The 18,526-nt window shown below is 40.9% G+C and overlaps 1 protein-coding gene across 1 annotated transcript in view; it reads left to right on the forward strand.

The window, feature by feature from the left end:
• NRG4 (neuregulin 4) overlaps positions 1 to 18,526 on the forward strand; it is a 163,383-nt gene that overhangs the window by 105,950 nt on the left and 38,907 nt on the right. Inside the window, exons 2-3 of the mRNA XM_012929654.2 lie at positions 5,675 to 5,739; positions 7,244 to 7,337. Of these exons, the coding sequence (XP_012785108.2) occupies positions 5,730 to 5,739; positions 7,244 to 7,337 (104 nt within the window). The 5' untranslated portion in view covers positions 5,675 to 5,729. The remainder of the gene's footprint in view (positions 1 to 5,674; positions 5,740 to 7,243; positions 7,338 to 18,526) is intronic.

The raw sequence follows: 18,526 nt of genomic DNA on the forward strand, positions 1-18,526 counted from the left end.
TTCATGATGTAAGAATTAAGGGATAGCTAGCCAAGAAGGGAATGTGAGGGAAGGGATGGTGGGGCGGTATGGGGGGCGATGAAGTGGTACAATTATTATCTCACCTAAGTAAGTGAAGAACTGACCCAGTTTCATTAGGACCAAAAGGTATTGTTGGTCCTCTGCATGCGTGACTATTTCCATGGATTCAGCCAATCGTGGGTCAAATATACTCAGTAAGAGGTGCGGGGTTTGTCATGATGAAGCAACTGTGTGGGGTGCCACTCTCAGGGATTGAGTCCTGCCTCTGTTTCAGCTTCAGCTAAAGTCCTCGCCTTGCACGTGCCAGAATCCCATATGGGCGCCGGCTCTAATCCCAGCAGACCCGCTTCCCATCCAGCTCCCTGCTTGTGGCCTGGGAAAGCAGTTGAGGACGGTCCAAAGCCTTGGGATCCTGCACCCGTGTGGGAGACCCAGAAGAGTATCCTGGCTTTGGATTGGCTCAACTCCGGCTATTGCGGCCACTCGGGGAGTGAATCAGTGGGTTGAAGATCTTCCTCTCTGTCTCTCCTCCTCTCTGTATATCTGACCTTGCAATAAAAGAATCTTTGGAAAAATTACAACTGGAACTAGTAGAAGGAATAAGCAATAGCATAGCTTATTAACCATTAGAATGAGGATAAGTTAAAGGGGTGAGGGTAGTGTGAGATATTTCAAGCCTTGTTTTTTTACAACTAGGACTTACTTTAATGTCTGGAGTAATAAACCTAAAAATTGAGAGTATATGCTTTGTCAGTTAAGGAGAAAAACACCAGAAAATAAGTACTGCCCGGAGCGTGCCCCTGAGAGGGGAAGCATGACTGTTCTCTCTCATTCTTCATTTCTCTGTCCATTTCCTTTTTTTAAAAAAGATTTATTTATTTTTATTACAAAGTCAGATATACAGAGAGGAGAGACAGAGAGGAAGATCTTCCGTCTGATGATTCACTCCCCAAGTGAGCCGCAACGGCCGGTGCGTGCCGATCTGAAGCCGGGAACCAGGAACCTCCTCCGGGTCTCCCACGCGGGCGCAGGGTCCCAAGGCTTTGGGTCGTCCTCTACTGCTTTCCCAGGCCACAAGCAGGGAGCTGGATGGGAAGTGGAGCTGCCGGGATTAGAACCGGTGCCCATATGGGATCCTGGTGCGTTCAAGGTGAAGACTTTAGCCATTAAGCCACGCCGCCGGGCCCCATTTCTCTGTCCATTTCTTAACATGTTCCTTCTCCTCCACCTAATACTGAACTATTGACGTTTTGCAGAAGTCAGCCTGGGGCCTCTGTCTTGCACAATGTGTGCACACTCTGAACTGGTTCACGTAACCAGTTACATAAATGGCCCCAGCAACCAACTGCAGGCTTTTGAGTTCCCAACCTCTTCACTACCCTTCTTGTCTCCCTGCATGCAAAAATCTGTATCTTTAGATCCCTCCTTCTGCATGTCCCAGGAGTACGTAACATGTAACATGTCCAAAATGGAAAGCATCGTCCTACTCAGGAAATCTGTGTCACATTGCTTTGATTGGTGTCATTCAAATACTTACATCCCATCCAATGCACCTGTTTGGGTTTTAAACTGACTTGTAGTAAGTAAACAAAGAGCTGCACACCATCGCCTCCATAGTTGAATCAAAGATCATTTGCAGTAGTTTTCCAGTTCCGGTGCCGGGCAACCATTTGGCACCTAGCTCTTTAGATTCACCTCCTCCATGTTTCATGGGGACAGAATCATATATGTAGACTATTGTGAGTGGTTTCTTAGCAAATTTTTAATATTCAGCCATGTTGTAGTAAATGCTTGTTTTTTCTTTTGGCTAAATACGAGGGAATAGTTGAAGTTCATAAACATGAAATTAAAAGATTAATTTATTGAAGACATTTTGAAATCCATACATAGTTTTCTCATATTACACATTTCCAGGAGCTTTTGGGGGCAATGTTTTGCAGTGTTTTACCATATGACCCCACCACATTTCTTAAAAAGCATACTTGTCAGTTGATGGACATTTGGGTTGTTCTAGTTTGGAGCCATTATAAATGGTGGTTTCAGATGTTTGCATGTGATTTTTGGAATTAAGACATTTGCTTCCATTTCTCTTGGATGTATTTATGTGGTAAATCTACATTTAAAATTTTAAAACTGTTTATTATATATTGCTTGACCCTAAGAGTTAGCTTTCCTTTTATTTATTTATTTTTTATTTATGTTGGAAAGGCAGATTAACAGAGAGGAGAGACAGAGAGAAAGATCTTCCATCCACTGGTTGACTTCCCAAGTGGGTACAACAGTCAGAGCTGAGCTGATCCAAAGCCAGGAGCCAGGAAGTGGGTGCAGGCTTTGGACCATCCTGTGCTGCTTACCCAGACCACAAGCAGGGAGCTGGATGGGAAGTGGAGCAGCCAAGACACAAACCGGCACTGATGTGGAATCCTGGTGTGTGCAAGGCAAGAATTTAGCCACTGAGGCACTGCACCAGGCCCCTACACTTAATTTTTTAAAGAAGTATCAAACTACTTGTTGTAGTATTTGCACTATTTCGTAGCTCCTCCAGTAGTGTCTGATACTTCTGGTTTCTCTCACCATTTCCAAAATTTTTGCCTATCATTTCGCTTATTGTCAAATAAGTAAGTTTCAAATGGTATCTTTTTGTGGTGTTAATATGTTTCCATAATAACGTATTGAATACTATTTCTTCCCTTGTGTATTTTCAGCAATCATTGCCAATTACCTCTGACTGTTCCTTTTTGCCATGTGCTCATCTGTTCTGAGGTTCATCTCCTACATATAGCTGTAATCACCCTCCCTCCTTTTTCCCTAGTTCCTGTTGCTTTGCCTCTTCACCGTTCTGCATTATTAACATAGTTTCCAAATTGCTGTTTTGGAGACTGTTTCCTGTACAGGTTCTGATCTGTTTTCTGTACTGAGTACATTAAAATGAGGATGTGACCATGTCCCTCTTTTGCTAAAACCCCCTTCCATGGCTCTCAGCTAAAGGCCACCTTGTGGGTGTCGCCTGTTGACCCTGGCACTGCTCTCCGCCGCAGCAGCCCACGCGCTCACCCACGTTCCCACCCTATACACGTTCCCTCCCAACATCTGAATGCTTTGGATCTCATCTCCCTTGTGCCTTTGAACAGGCTGTTACCTCTCTGTGGACTGTTTATCCATCTCTGCTTACAAATTATCATTTTTTCCCCAGTTAAATATGTATAATACTGTCTCTTGGGCATTTTTCTGACAGTTACGCCTTGTGTTAGCGTGTGTTAGATCATGGTCAGATTAGATTGAATTGAATGAAACTTTTCATTAATGTAAGACAAAATATGGTTTACATGAGTCAGCGAAAAAATTTTTGTAAGTAGTCATTTACATGGCTGCCATTCTCCCTTCCAGCAAGAGGCTGGGTTGTTGGCCACTTAGTACATGTTTGTTGAGAGGTGAATAGGGAAACAAATTGTTCTTCAAGACCAAGTCTTTGAGTTAGAGTGAAATGATGGTTTTCAAATTCTTGATAGATTTTCGACTTCAGAATCACATGGTCTAAAAGCCTATTTGCCTTTTGCAAACAGTCATCAATACAAACCCATCATGAATGGCTCCTGGTTAACGTATCTTGCATGTGCTGGGTGGTTATCTCCCACTTAGGATTTAGTGGTCATCTGCCTATCAGTAAGCTTGCAGTTCCACGTTTGAAATAAAGTAATGACGTGCTTGGTTTTTCATGAAAACATCATTTAAAAGTTTAGATAGTGTAAGATCGATGATTTATTTGTGTTCGTCTTACAGATGCATGTATAAATGACTACAGCTATGTAAAAATGCTTTTAAATATGACAGATACTATGCAATATTGAAGAGAGTTGTTAGAATATGTGAGTTTAATATCTTAAAAGAATGAAACACGTGTCCCTGGCTTCAGTATTAACATACGTCTGAATTATAAAGAAAATTGTGTCAATGCTTGGAATGTTTTAAGTACATCGTAAAGAACTCTGTGCTTACTTGAAATGATGACTTCAGTCTTTTCAAAAAAATTACTTGCAACTTGTAGAGTTTAACCTTCCTTAATGTGCATGTAATAGTTTTGCTGTGGGTTTCAGGTGGTTACATTGCTGTCAGTCAAGTTCGGGAGTTACATTCAGTTGCGCTTGATGTTACTTGTTCGGTTGTAGCTATTACCTTCCTTCAGTTTTATAAATTCTTCAGGTAATTATTCATACAAATTTTATATGGGTTATAAAGAAATTCATTTTTCCAAAAGCAAACTCCTGTAGAACATTTGACCATTAGTTGCACATTAAATTTTCTTTTCCCTGCAAACTACACAAGCACTCTTGAATTATTCAGACATGCACGGATGAATAAAAAGTCTAAAAGAATGTAACCTGTTTCATAACTTTAAAACTTGGACATGGCGTTTGGGAGAATAGCTTAACGGAGCTCCTTTTTAAAGTAAAATTTTGCTCCCTTGGCAACTCAGAGCATGTATACAGAAGGGGCGGGGCCTTCGCTGGTGCCTGACCTCTGCACACCGTGCTGTGTGTCCCGTTAACCCACACTGCCACCATAGAAATCAGATGTTTGACATGCTGTAAAATGCCAGACACAGCTGCTGTGCCCTGCACTACTCCAAAAACTGTTTCAGCATATCCAACAACAAAATTTATTGTGTTTGTGAATATAAGCTTGTATTGAGGTAAGCCCTATTTGGGAAAAGCAGTTAGAATGAACCATGGATTATTTAAAACAGGTTTAGTACTTCTCTCCCTTTCTCTTTCCTTCTGTCTCTCTCTGTGTCTTTCTGCCTTCTCTCTCTCTCTCTCTCTCTCTCTCTCTCTCTCATTACTTGTATGAATGGGAGAGGGGCTTTAGGAGAAGACCTTGGTATTAACACCTGTGTTAATAGGAAGTTGTACCTTGACATTACTGTTGCCAATCTTTGCGGTTCATTCAGGAGTTTAGTTGTTGATTCGTCTCTAAGCATATTATCAAATCCCTTTGTTTCTGTTACAGCAGATAACTTGACACATAAGCCTGTCTCATTAGCTCCTGTGCTTTGCGAGACGCCAGACTTTCTAAAAGGGAAGGCGGGGGGCGGGGGATGGTGAATGCAATGTGCAGTCTAAAGTGCTTTTATGAAAGTTCTGGAGTTTGTAAAGAAATACTGTTTCCAAATGCTGCTAGATACGTTTCTGTAGTATGTTTGGTTATTTTTAGTAAATTGAAAAATGAAGTTATCTGTTCTACTTAAAAGTCAGATTGTCAACAGGCTTTATGAAAAACAAGTCAATTAAGCTCATCAAAATTTTTTTTTTACTGTCTCCCAGCATTCGTATATAACCTCATTTAGTATTGTGTGCCGTTAAAAATGTTTATTTTAAGCAAGACTTAGTAGATTTTTCTCATTACATGAGTTAGGCAACAAATTGTATTCAGTGTATTATACTGTTTAATGTTGGTCAATTAGCTTTATGTGTTGCATTCTTTATTAATATGTAATAAGTCCTGGAATGCCCTAATTAAATGTTTTTGTCATTAGTATATATATATATGTTATTGTTAGGTTTAAGAGTATCACTTTAAAAATATTTGACATTTTGTAATGCTCTCCAAAGGAAAATAGTTTCTTTCCTAAACTATTAATTTTAAATCATTTTAGGTGCTGTTTTTCACCTTAATGTTTTGACCGAGGATGAAATTATTTAAAAGTTAAGATGCCAACAGGTAATTTCTTGTAAGTTTATACTTTTGTCAGTGCATATCACATAGCAATACAACTAAAGTGTGTGCTAACACAAGGCTGTATTTTCTATCTAAAACCACTCCAAAACTATGAGATATTTTTGAAAGATCTTTCCTTATAGCATAGGACCATTTTATTTTAAACTTGCGTGTTTTTATTGATGTTTATATGTCATTTATGTTCATAAGCTGACCAACTGTTTATTGGATACCAACTTCCCACATGAGTAGAAAACATTGGAGTGAGAGTGGCAGTAGGTTCTGAGACGGTAACCCAGGCTACATGAGTGTTCCTTGCTGAGCAAGTGTTGAGATACATCTGCATGGAAGAGGTTTGGAACAAGTGCCTTCATTTCTCCACGATGACGTGGCATTGCACTCTTACCAGAAAGCCATAGGCGCTGCCTCCTATGACTCTTAAGTATTGTAACGTCAACTGGGATTTTACTTGGCAGCCACATTATTCCTGAGATTTATATAATCCTATTCAGTTGTTTGATTATAACATATATATATATTTGAACATTTACATTTAAATCTATAGTTTTTTCATGTTTATTTTCACAATCTTGTATACTTATAATATGATGCTGAAACAGATTTTTGTCCATTGTAAAGTAAAAATTTTTAATTTTGAACTCTCATTTCAAAGGCATCTGGCTTTTCACAGTTGATTTTAACAGATATTGATGTCTTAGTTGTTTTTTATTTCTTTGTTTTTATTGGACTGTCAAGTCAGATTTAGAGAGAGTAAGAAAAAGATCTTTGTCTGCTGATTCACTCCTTAAGTGGCCGCAACAACCAGAGCTGAGTTGATCCTAAGCCAGGAGCCAGGAGCTTCTTCCTGGTCTCCCGCGTGGATGCAGGGTCCCAAGGCTTTGGGCCGTCCTCGACTGCTTTCCCAGGCCACAGGCAGGGAGCTGGATGGGAAGTGGAGCAGCTGGATATAAGCTGGCATCTGTATGGGATTCTGGCAAGTGCAAGGCGAGGATCTTACCACTAGTCTAGCATGCTGCACCTGAGATGAGGTTATCTTTGATTTTTGACATGAAATATTCCTGTTTTCCCACCTCAACTTGAAAATGTCATGTATTTGGTACATAATAGGATCAGTAAGAGTTGAGATCCACTCTTAAGACAGGAGAGTTTTGTTGCTGTGGAATCTGCCCTCAGCAAGAAGAGCAAGCGTTATGCTAAGATCTGATTGCACTTTTAAAATCTTTAAAATCTAACTGATAAAGAGATTTCTTTCTTCTGTTCCATAGACTTTAAATACATTATAATTAACAGCCATATCCTTAAGAGAGATTCTCCTCTCAAAGGGACGTATGTTCCTGCTTACCAAAGAAGGGGAGGGATTGTCTTTAATTTTGAGGAAAAAAAACATTTCATTTTAATGTTTTAAATTGTGATTTCATTCCAGTATAGCTATTGCTAGTTCTCGTTGCCTTCCATAAGCTCTGATTCATGTATGTGTGTGTTTTAGATCACGAAGAGCCCTGCGGTTCCAATCACAGATCGTTTTGCCTGAATGGGGGCATTTGTTACGTCATACCTACTATCCCCAGCCCATTTTGTAGGTGAGTGACGTGGATTGTGGGGGAGACGGTCATTGTATATCTTTCAGTTATTTCTCCCAAGTCATTAAAATCTAGCGTGGTCATTCATTTCGTGGCAACCAGTTTAGCTTTCTGACACTGGAAGTGTCTCATGTTAATCAACCACTAACTTCTTTGAAAAAATGTGAGCTGCAGTATGAGGGCTACTGTACACACTGATTTTGGACAGAATTGTACTTTTAAAACAAACAAAAAGTAGCAAGCGAAAAATATCATTTACTTGGAAAATTTGCGGTGATAGTTTCTAGTCTATAAAAATCCATTCTGGTGAACTCTGATCTTAGTAATTTAGAGAAGACTATGTGTGGTGTTACTGTCCAAACTACTACAGGATTCCCTGATGTAAAAAGCCCAACGTGAGATACTTTGGCTTCAGAACACTTAAATACGTGATAACAGAATTGATGCCAAAACCTGCCCTTGAAATAACAGTTGGGGGGAGAAAAAAATGGAAAGATTGTGAAAGTGTTTATGGTACAGTGAAAGTGAAAGACATGCCAGCCACTGTAGCTTAAAAACACATGATTTCACTTTGGAAGCAAAGTTCGAGCCAGAGGTCAGTTAAAATTCAAAGAAATGCTTATGCAGTTAATTTCTGGTGAGTTTGATGGAATTAAGATGGAAGGCCATCTGGTCAACCTGCTTTAGTGCCAGAGTTCCTAATGAAATCCAACCATGAAGCTAATACAACATGGAGCTAACACTCAAGACAAGACCTCAAACAGAATTTGTAAAACTTGTGTGAATTACTCTTCCTGTTGTTGTCATCGTTATTCTTTAGCTGAAATGAGAAGTGTGGAATCTAGATATAAAAGGTTTTGCTAAATAATAGAAAAAGAAAAATGCAGCAGGAAAAAATACAAGATGTTGGAATTTACTCTGGGTGAAGGGAAGCCGCAGGGAAGTAACCATTCTCTCGAGGTTGTAGATACTGTTTCCACAGGGGGAGTGGTGCCCGAGAGTTTTTCTCCTGAAATGAGTAATCCAAGGAGTTCTTGGAAAATGGAATGAAAAGATAAACTTACTTTGGTACAAAAACATTTGAAATCCCTGCATCTTTTTTTTTCCCTGTAATACACATTTCCCGTGCAGTTTCTGAAGACTTTCCTGCCCGACGTCTTTCACACCAGCATGTGTGCCCTAGGGCTGTACACTGAGGGGCAACTCATGTGTGCTAGACTGTACTCACAGTGCACGCACGGTGGAGGACGTGGGTCGGGGAGATCTCACGAGGTAGAGTAATGAGATACCAAGAGAGCAAGTGACTTGCTGCTGCTCACACATCTAGGAGGAAACAAAGAAGTAGCCGTTCAATGTGACTCCATCTCATCACTCTGCACTCTGTCTGAGGGGGGATGGCATCTGGCTTCCATCAAAAAGGAAATGGAAACATTTAGCAGAAGAAACATGTGTCATGACATATGAAAGATGCTGCCATTGTCTGCTGTGGTGCTTGTGGGGCTTATCCCAGTCCAGAGGCCCTTTCCTGCGTCGAGCTGAGCTGGCCCCCGGCGACCTCTTTGGCCCCTTGCTTGATCTGCGTTCCAACCGCAGTCATCCACTGTGTGTGTTAGGTTGACTTGGCAGGGTGCTGCCAACCTTTAATTTGTCCCTGTCTGCTCATTTGTTCATGTTCAGATCCTGTCTTCATTTCCAGGCCACCTTTCCCCAGTGGTGAATTAGAATTAACTTCTTCCTCTATGGAACTTCCACAGGAGAGTTTACATGGTTGCATCATGTATATATCTTCACTGCCCTTATTGAACAAGCACCACTTAGGATAGTGTTTTGACCATAGGGAAGAGCAAGAAATAATTAACTGAATAGTGAACTTTTAGCAATACTTTGATCAGTGGTCAGTCTATCTCTCTGGAGTAAAATGAATAAGTAAATGAATACAACCATTAAATACACTGCAATGGCAATACTACAGGGTTCTAGAAAAAAATTCATGAAAAGTGGAATTAAAAGATGTATGTATTTTGTTGCCAAAAGTTGTATTTTTTGAAATCCATGTATTGGTTTTTAATATGCACATTTCCCATGAACTTTTCCAAGATCCCTTGTTGTAAGTATCTTTTTCAAAGGTAGGGAACCTGCGCCCGGTACAGTAGCCTAGTGGCTAAAATCCTCACCTTGAATGCCCTGGGATCCCATATGGGTGCCGATTCTAATCCCAGCAGCCCTGCTTACCATCCAACTCCCTGCTTATGGCCTGGCCTGGGAAAGCAGTTGAGGACGGCCCAAGGACTTGGAACCCTGCACCCGCATGGGAGACCTGGAAGAAGTTCCTGATTCTTGGCTTCAGATCGGCTCAGCTCCGACCTTTGTGGCTGCCTGGGGAGTGTATCAGCAGACAGAAGATCTTCTTCTCTATCTCTCCTCTTCTCTGTTATATCTGTCTGTCTAAAATAAATAAATAAATAAATCTTTTTAAAAAAAGGGAACCTTTTGTCTGCCAAGGGCCATTTAAATATTCATATCATTCACAGACTGTATAAAATTACTTGTTAAAATTCAGTGCTATAGATTATTGAATTTCGACTCCTGCCTGTAGCTGCCTGGGCAGGACTGAGTGATACTATCGGCTTCGTGTGGCCCGTGAGCCATGGTTCCCGTCCTCTGTGTTACAGGCTTAGTATATTCTAGCCATGCTGGTCCTTTCTCCTCTTGCATTTATTCTTCCTCGTCATGCTTTTTTGTTGAGCTCTGTTTCTCCCTATCTACATTTCTTTCTTAACCATTAGTGCATTATCCATTAAAATTTATTGTTATTAGAAAGTTAGATCCACGGAGATCTTCCATACATTGGTTCGCTCCCAAGTGGTCACAATAACCAGAGCTGAGTTTCTCCGAAGCCAGGAGCCAGGAGCATCTTCTGGGTTTCCCATGCAGGTGTAGGATCCCAAGGCTTTAGTCCATCCTCAACTGCTTTCCCAGGCCACAAGCTGGGAACTGGATGGGAAGTGGAGCAGCTGGGACACAAACCAGCAGCCGTATACAAGGCGAGGGTTTAGCCACTAGGCTTTCACAGCAGATCCTGATTCTTTTCGGCTAATAGTTAACAATTGGGAACTATCTGAAATCAATCCTTTTGTGTTCCTTGAGATTTGCTTTGAGGCCTGCTGAATGGCCAGTGTTTTAAATGACCTATGTACATTTGAGAAGGATGGATTTTTCAGTTGGTGATTATAGCGGTTTATATGTGTTCATTAGATCAAGCTTGCTCTAGCGTGCTGTCCAGGTAGCCTTACTTTAAAAAAAATATATTTTATACCCTTTCTATAAATCTGTTTGTTTTATTGGTAACTGAAGAGCTGTGTCCAATTTCCTTACCATGATTATGGATCATTCATATAGTGGCCATGAACATTCATAGAAAAGATTGTGAAGCAGTGTTAGGAAGATCACGGAAAGTTCGAATGACTGTGTCGTCTTGTGGAGCTTCCCACTTAGCATAACGTGCTCTTTTGTCCCTAATGCGTTTTGCTCTCCGCATGTCATCGTTTGACATTAGTGTTTTTCCACTACCTTTCATTTGTGGAGTATTTTCTTTTTACTCTTCATTAAGTGTACCTGAAAACAGCACAGTGGGGCCATGAAAGAATTCAATCTAGTAGTTTTTCCTTTAATCCCCTTAAAGCCAACCAAGTTTATTGTGGTTATGACTGATTTTTTTTTTTTCAGAATGGTTTTCGACATCTTGTTTTATGATTTCTATTTACAGTGCTTTTTTTTTGGGGGGGGGCGCTATTTTTTATCTGTCATCCATGGGAAAGATTGGCTACATTTAAAAAATAGAGCAAATATCTACCATATAATGCCTACTTCCCATTACTGCTGTTTTCATGAGCTTGTCTTAAAATCAATTCAGTTGTTATGGTGGTTTTTTTTTTTTTTTTAATCATGAAAGAGCGAAAAAGAAGAAAGGAGTGTTAGGATGAATGCTGCATCGATTTCTGAGTGTTGTTTGTGCGGTCTTTGTGTCTGGGATGTGTGTGTGCTCACATGCGTGTGCTCCACGTTGGGGAAGTGGCATGGATTGTCCCGGGGGCTGCCTTCTCTGTCCCCTCTGCCCTTTCCTTTCTCGCTGGCCTCTCGCTGCTGGAGGAGCACAGTGCCCTTCCTCCAACCTGATCTCATGCATGGAACCACTATAGTCATCTTTCTCAAATGTACATCTGATTTGTTTTCCTGCTCAGCTGGAATCGGATATCGCTGGGGAAAAGTTTTGCCATCCTTCTTATTTACTTCTTGTGCTTAGAAGCGTGAGTAAATTTATTAGCAAAAAGAATGGAGAAGCAAAGTATATGTTTCTACAAGTGCTCATGGAAAATTCGAATTTCAAGTTTCTTAGTAGAACATAATTTTAATACTAGCCCTAAGAGATCAGTCTATAACTTTTGTGGTGATTTTTTTCCTTTCAGTAAGTTATATAATAAAATAAGTAAGTATAAATGTATTTTACTATACTAACTAGTAATTGAAATGCTCCTATTTAGCATAGCACTGAATTGAATGGTTTATATGAATCTTCTGTTAGCTTTTTTTTTTTTAAGGTTTTCTGTGGGGGACTGGGCACAGTGGCTTAGTGACTAACTCCCCACCTTGGAAGCCCAGGACCCCTTGTGGGTGCCAGTTTGTGTCCTGGCTGCTCCACTGCCCATCCAGTTCCCTGCTTGTCTCTGTCTCTACTTCTTTCTGTAAATCTGCCTTTTCAATAAAAACACATCTTTTAAAAAATATTATCTGTGGGGTTTTCTATTTTTTTAAATTGGAATTACATGTAATTATATAATAACATAAATTTGCCATTCTAACCATTTAAAATTGTATAAATGAGTATCATTAAATATATTCAGGTTGTTGTACAATCCATGGCCAACAGACAACATGAGAATTTTTTTCTTTTTCTCAACTGAAACCCCTTAAACAATAAGTACCCATTTCCCTTGCCCCCAGCCTTGGGAAGCATTGCATTTCTGTCTCTTTACCATGGAAGTAACTGTTCCATGTAAACTCACATAATGTCTGGCTTACATGAATTAGCATGTCTTTAGGATCCACCAGGTTGTTGTATATGTCACAATGTCATTATTTTTAAGACTAAAAATATCCCATTACATGTATAGACTATGTTTTATTCAACCTGTATTGATGAATGTTTGGACTGTGTTAACATTTTGCCTATTTTAAAAATAGATTTATGTATTTGAGAGGCAGAGTTAACACATAAAGAGAAAGAGATGGAGAGAGAGAGAGAGAGAGACAGACAGTGAGTTAGCAATCGGCTTCTTTTTTCTGCTGGTTCACTATCCTGATGGCTGCAACAACCAGGGATTGGCCAGACCAAAAAGCGATACGCTTGGGACCCCACCCTAAGCTCCCACATGGGTGGCAGTGGCCCAGACTCTTGGGCCGTCTTCTGGTTTCCGAGGCACATTAGCAAGGAGCTGGATCGGAAGCAGAGCAGCTGAGACTGAAACTGGCTCTCAGATATGGAATGCTAACTTCCTGAGGAGGCTGTTTACCCTACCATACCACCACACTGTCCCTTGGGTATTGTTAACACTACTACATTTATGGATGTATAAATGCCTGTTCAAGTCACACCTTTCAGTGTGTTTGGATGTATACACAAAACACACACACACACACACACACACACACACACACACACACCCATGAGGGAAAGAAAGAGAAAAGTCTTCCATCTACTAGTGATCAACCAGGCTGGGCCAGGCTGAAGTCATTAGCCGGAAGCTCCTTTCAGGACTACCATGTATGTGGTGGGGATCCAAGTACCTAGGCCCTCACCACTGCTCCTACATGTCAGAAATCACATCCAGGCTCTCTGATATATGACTCAGGTGTCCCAAACAGCATTTTAAAAAAGATTTATTTGAAAAGCAAAATTACAGAAAGAGAGGGGGAGACAGAGATCTCTTCCATCCTCTGGTTTACTCTCCGACCAAAGCCAGGAGCCAGAAGCTTCATTTGGGTCTCCGTGTAGGTGCAGGGCTGTGCTCCCTTCCCATGTGCATTAGCAGGGAGTTTGTTTGCAAGCAAAGCAACTGGGGCTCAAACTGCTGTGCACATGGGATGCTGGCATTGTAGGCATTGCAATGCCACAGTGCCAATCCCTCAAGCAGTGTCTTGACTGCTGTGCCCAAATCACACCCCTTTCTATGTTTAATTTTTTGAGGAATTGCTGTGTTTTTCTTTACTGCATTTACCGGTTTACATTCCCATCAGCAATGCACAAGGGATTCATATTCTTCTTAGCATCACAGACACTCTTTTATTTTCCGGGGTGTCTGTGTATATGTGTTGAGAAATCATATGAGTTTAAAATGAATTTTTCTAATTTTAGAGAAAAAGCCACATTTGGGAGTTTAATAAGGATTTGTAGGTCATTTTGAGTGAATTAACATTTTAATAGTGGGAGTATTTTCTGATCCATGAGCATGGGACATGTTTTCATTCGTTTCTCTCATCATTATTTAGTTTCTTTCAGAAATGTTTTATAGTATTCATTGTGAAAGTCTTTCGTCTCTTTGACTAAGTTGATTCTTTTGTATTTTATTCTTTTAATGCTATTATAAATGGAACTGGTCTCATAATTTTCATTTTAGATTATTCAATGTTAGTGGATAGAAACGCAAACTGTGTTGATTTGCCCTGCACTTTGATGAATTCACTTAATTTGCTGTAACAGTCCTTTTATGAAATCTTGGGGTTTTCTTGGTTCCAAAGCATGTCACTTATGAGTATAGATGATTTTAGTTATTACTTTCCAACTCTGATGTTTTTTTACTTCTTTTTCTTGACTAATTACTCTGGCCAGAACTTTCAGTAAAATGTGGAATTAGAAGTGGTAGAATTGGAGGCTGGCATGGTGGTACAACAAGCTAATCCTCTACTCTGTGCGCTGGCATCCCATAAGGGTGCTGGTTATATAGAAGAGGCACCAACTGAGCAATCATGAAAGGATAGGAAAAGATATTCCATGCAAATGGTAATAAATGTGGGGCAGTTTGCCATACTACTGTCAGACCAAATAGACTTTAAATCATAAAAGGTTGTAAGAGATAAAGACATTACGTTTCAATGAAATGACTAATGCAGCACAAAGATGCACCAACTGTTAACATTTACATACTTAATGATAGATCACAAAAATAAATGAAGCAAAAGCTGAGAGCTGAAGAGAGAAAAAGATAGTCTTACGATGATAGTTGGGGCCTTCAAGACCCATGCCAAAGACCAATGGAAAAATTGGAAACACCCTAACCCACAGCAGTACCATGCATGTTCTGAAGTGCACATGGAACATGTTCTAGATGGTTATAAAGCCTGTGTAGAATGTCTCAATAAAATAGGAATATGAAGAATATTCTCTGATTACAAAAGAATTGCTAGAAACCAATAAAAGGAAAAAAAAGGAACCATTAAAAGAATTAAAAGAATTAAAATTCACACATTTTTGGACATAAGCAATCCTTTTTTTTTTTTAGTAATAGATTCTTTTTTATACTATTAAATTCATTTCATTTTTGATGATGGCTACATAGTTGAGAGGGATGCATGCCCATGTAGACCACCGATAGAGGTGGGAAGGTCGAGGAATGAAGGAAAAGTGGATGAAACAACTGCCTCCAATCTCCTTTTTCCCTTTTTCTTCTTCTGTGCGGGGAAAGTGAGGAGAAAGCTTCTCCCAGCAGCCCAACTGCATCAGTGCATGGAATGGGGGAATGACAACCCGATATCATCCCAGGGTCCCCAGTGTGGAGCATGTTCTGAGGATACTGCTTAAGTCGTTTTGATAGTTCTGATATGCTGTTGATTTTGTTGCCCCAAGGTTTAGGAAATCTTTCTGAAGGTCCATTTATTGACATAGTCCATCTTAAGAGTCTCAGTTCACCAGATACTCACTATCAAAGCTTGGCTGGGACTACTATCCAGTTTGTTCTGCCCATCATGGTATACTAGATGTCCTCTGTAAGCCTCAGTGAATTGGCTGTCATGTCCCCCCTGAATATCTGCAATCTTAAGCAAATCTTAAGCAAATCAGTTGGTGCAGTTCTGACACATGTACTCCACAGTCAGAACATAGAGCCTCTGATTGTTTTTCATCACGGTTGGAGTTCTGAGTCCAGTGGTCCAGTTGGGGAGATCTCCAAAGAAACCTCACCAGAAATGACCACAGTTTAACTCCTGTATGTGCCAGCCAGTGTGGGGTCCAGCTCAGTTCATCACCCACATCAGTCTATACACACACTGACAGTTACAGTTACCTGGTCAGTTTTGTCCCCAGTCCCATTACACATGCAAATCAATGGGTGCTGTGGCCCAGCCAAATTATGCCCAGCACACACTTGGCCCTCAAGCTACCAGCAGGAACTGCAGCCTAGTCAGAGTGACCCCCCAAGAACCCCACAAATCCTGCACCCAACCCCGCTTCTTGTGCATACCAGTATGCGCAACAGACTGGTTTGAACTTTCCCACATCTCATTTGCATCTAGTACATATCAATGGGCATTGGAACCTAGTTCAGCCCAAACACTCCACTGTCCAGCCCAAACTCATGCCTGAATAGGAACCAGTGCCCATATGGAATGCCAGTGCCACAGGTAGAGGATCAGCCTGATATGCTGCACCAGATCCTAGTAGTAACTTTAAAAAATGCCCATGTGCCGGTTCTAATCCCGGCAGCTCCACTTCCCATCCAGCTCCCTGCTTGTGGCCTCGGAAGGCAGTCGAGGACGGCCCAATGCATTGGGACCCTGCACCCGTGTGGGAGACCCGGAAGAGGTTCCAGGTTCCTGACTCCGGATCAGTGCAGCACCGGCCATTGCGGACACTTGGCGAGTGAATCATCGGATGGAAGATCTTCCTCTCTGTCTCTCCTCCTCTCTGTATATCTGACTTTGTAATGAAAATAAATAAATCTTTAAAAAATAAATTAAAAAGGCCCATGTATTTATATTTATGGGGATAGTTATTCATTTGGCTCAAAGTAATTCACAGCTACTTATAATACATTTCATTTCACCATGCAGAACTCCCACCTCCCGCCCCAAACATTTCTTGCAGGTCAGGATTAGTGATAACAAACTGCTCTAGATTTTGCTTATCTGGGAAGTGGCTGCAATGGCTGGAACTGAGCCTACCCAAAGCTAGGAGCCAGGAGCCTCCTGTGGTTCTCCCACGTGAGTGCAGAGTCCCAAGGCTTTTGGCCATCCCCTACTGCTACCCCAGGTCACAGGCAGGAAGCTGGATGGGAAATGGAGCTGCCAGAACGTGAGCTGGTGCCCATATAGGATCCAGACGCTTGCAAGGCGAGAATTCAGCCATTGAGCCATGCCCCCCCTCTCTCTTTTAAAGGCAGGTTTTATAAAATACAGAAGTTTTTATTTATTTATTTTATTTTATTTTTATTGAAAAGTCAGATATACAAAGAGGAAGAGATACAGAGAAGAAGATATTCCGTCCAATGGTTCACTCCCCAAGTTGCCACAACTTCCAGACCTGAGCTAATCTCAAACCCCTTCCAGGTCTCTCACACAGGTGCAGGGTCCCAAGGCTTTGGGCCATCTTTAACTGCTTTCCCAGGCCACAGGCAGGGAGCTGGATGGGAAACAGGGATGCTGGGATTAGAACTGGCACCCATGTGGGATCTGGCATGTGCAAGACGAGCACTTTAACCACTAGGCTACTGCACCAGGCCGAAAATACAGAATGTTTTGAAAGATTTATTTGTGTGCTTGGAAAGAGCACTTAGGGGAAATTGAGATTTTTCGTCTGCCATCTCAGTTGCCAGATCACTACATCAGATCTGGGCCATCCTGAAGCCAGGAGCCAGGAACTCCATCCTGATTTCCCACATGGGTAACTGGGGCCCAAGTACTCAGACCGTCTTCCCACTGTCTTCCTTGGTGGATTAGGAGGAAGCTAGATGGGAAGCAGAACAGCAGCCAAGTCGCAAACTCACTCTGTGATATGGGGAACTGGTATCAGTTTGGTGACAACTCACTGTATCACAGCATGAACTCCTGAAATCTAGGGTTTTTGACTCACTTTTTATTTTTCTTTTAGCCCTTGGAATATATTAGCTTTCTTCTAGCTTCCATAATTTTTTATGAGAAATCTGATAACCTCACGTGATACGTCATTCTTTTCTTGCAGCTTTCAGTATTTGTCTTTCAAATTTTTAGTTATGTATGTCAGTGTGGGTTCACTTTTCTTGGTGTTAATTGGGCTTTAGTAATTCAGAGTCATGCCTTTCATCAAATTGGGGAAGTTTTAAACAAATTTCTTTTTAATGATTCTCTTCTTCTGAAAGTTCCACATGTGGGTTTTTTGACGATATTCCACAGTTTTCTTAGACTGTGTTACTTTTTTTTAGTCTTTTTTTTGGCCTCATATTCTGTCTCAACAGTTTCAGTTGCCTTTCCTTCAAGTTTGCTGATTGTTTTCTTCTGGGTGTTCAGTCGGCCTCTGAATTCTTACAGTAGACTTTTCATTTCAGTTACTGTACTTTTCAGCTCTGCAATTTGTTTTGTTTCTTTTTCAGTCTTTTTATCTCTCATCTTCATTTTATTCATACATGACTTGCTTGGTTTTTTCACATCTTCCTTTAGTTTTTTGAGCATCTTTAGGACATCCTCCATCACATCTAGATACCTGCCATTGGATATTTTTTAAATAGGAGCAGTTTATGTTGATTTATATTTTTCCTTTGAATGTGTGACATATTCTTGTTCCTATTTTGTCCTCTGATTCTTTTTTGTGAAAATTAAACAGGGTCTCCCTCTTCTCCTGATTTGCTTTTTCTTTCATTGTTATAGGACATCTCTATGATGAGGATTAATCGATTGTAATCTTCAAGAGGGTTATGGCCTTGCGGTCAAGGGAACTCACATCAGACTGCCAGGGAAAAGCTTGTGACAAGGTGGGGGTTGTAGAATAGAAATGCTCTCCTCCTCCTTTGTCTGTGACGCTGGCATTAGCAGCAGCGATCTGTGCTCCCAGCACAGATGCCTGGCATTTGTGAGGGAGGGTGATTTTTGTCCTCCCTGGCTCTTGCAAACTGCGCGAGCCAGCATGACCACATGTGCACAGCTCCCTGCTCCAGGGCTGGAGTGGA

The sequence above is a fragment of the Ochotona princeps genome, chromosome 6 (assembly GCF_030435755.1).
Source record: "Ochotona princeps isolate mOchPri1 chromosome 6, mOchPri1.hap1, whole genome shotgun sequence".
Classification (NCBI taxonomy): Eukaryota; Metazoa; Chordata; class Mammalia; order Lagomorpha; family Ochotonidae; genus Ochotona; species Ochotona princeps.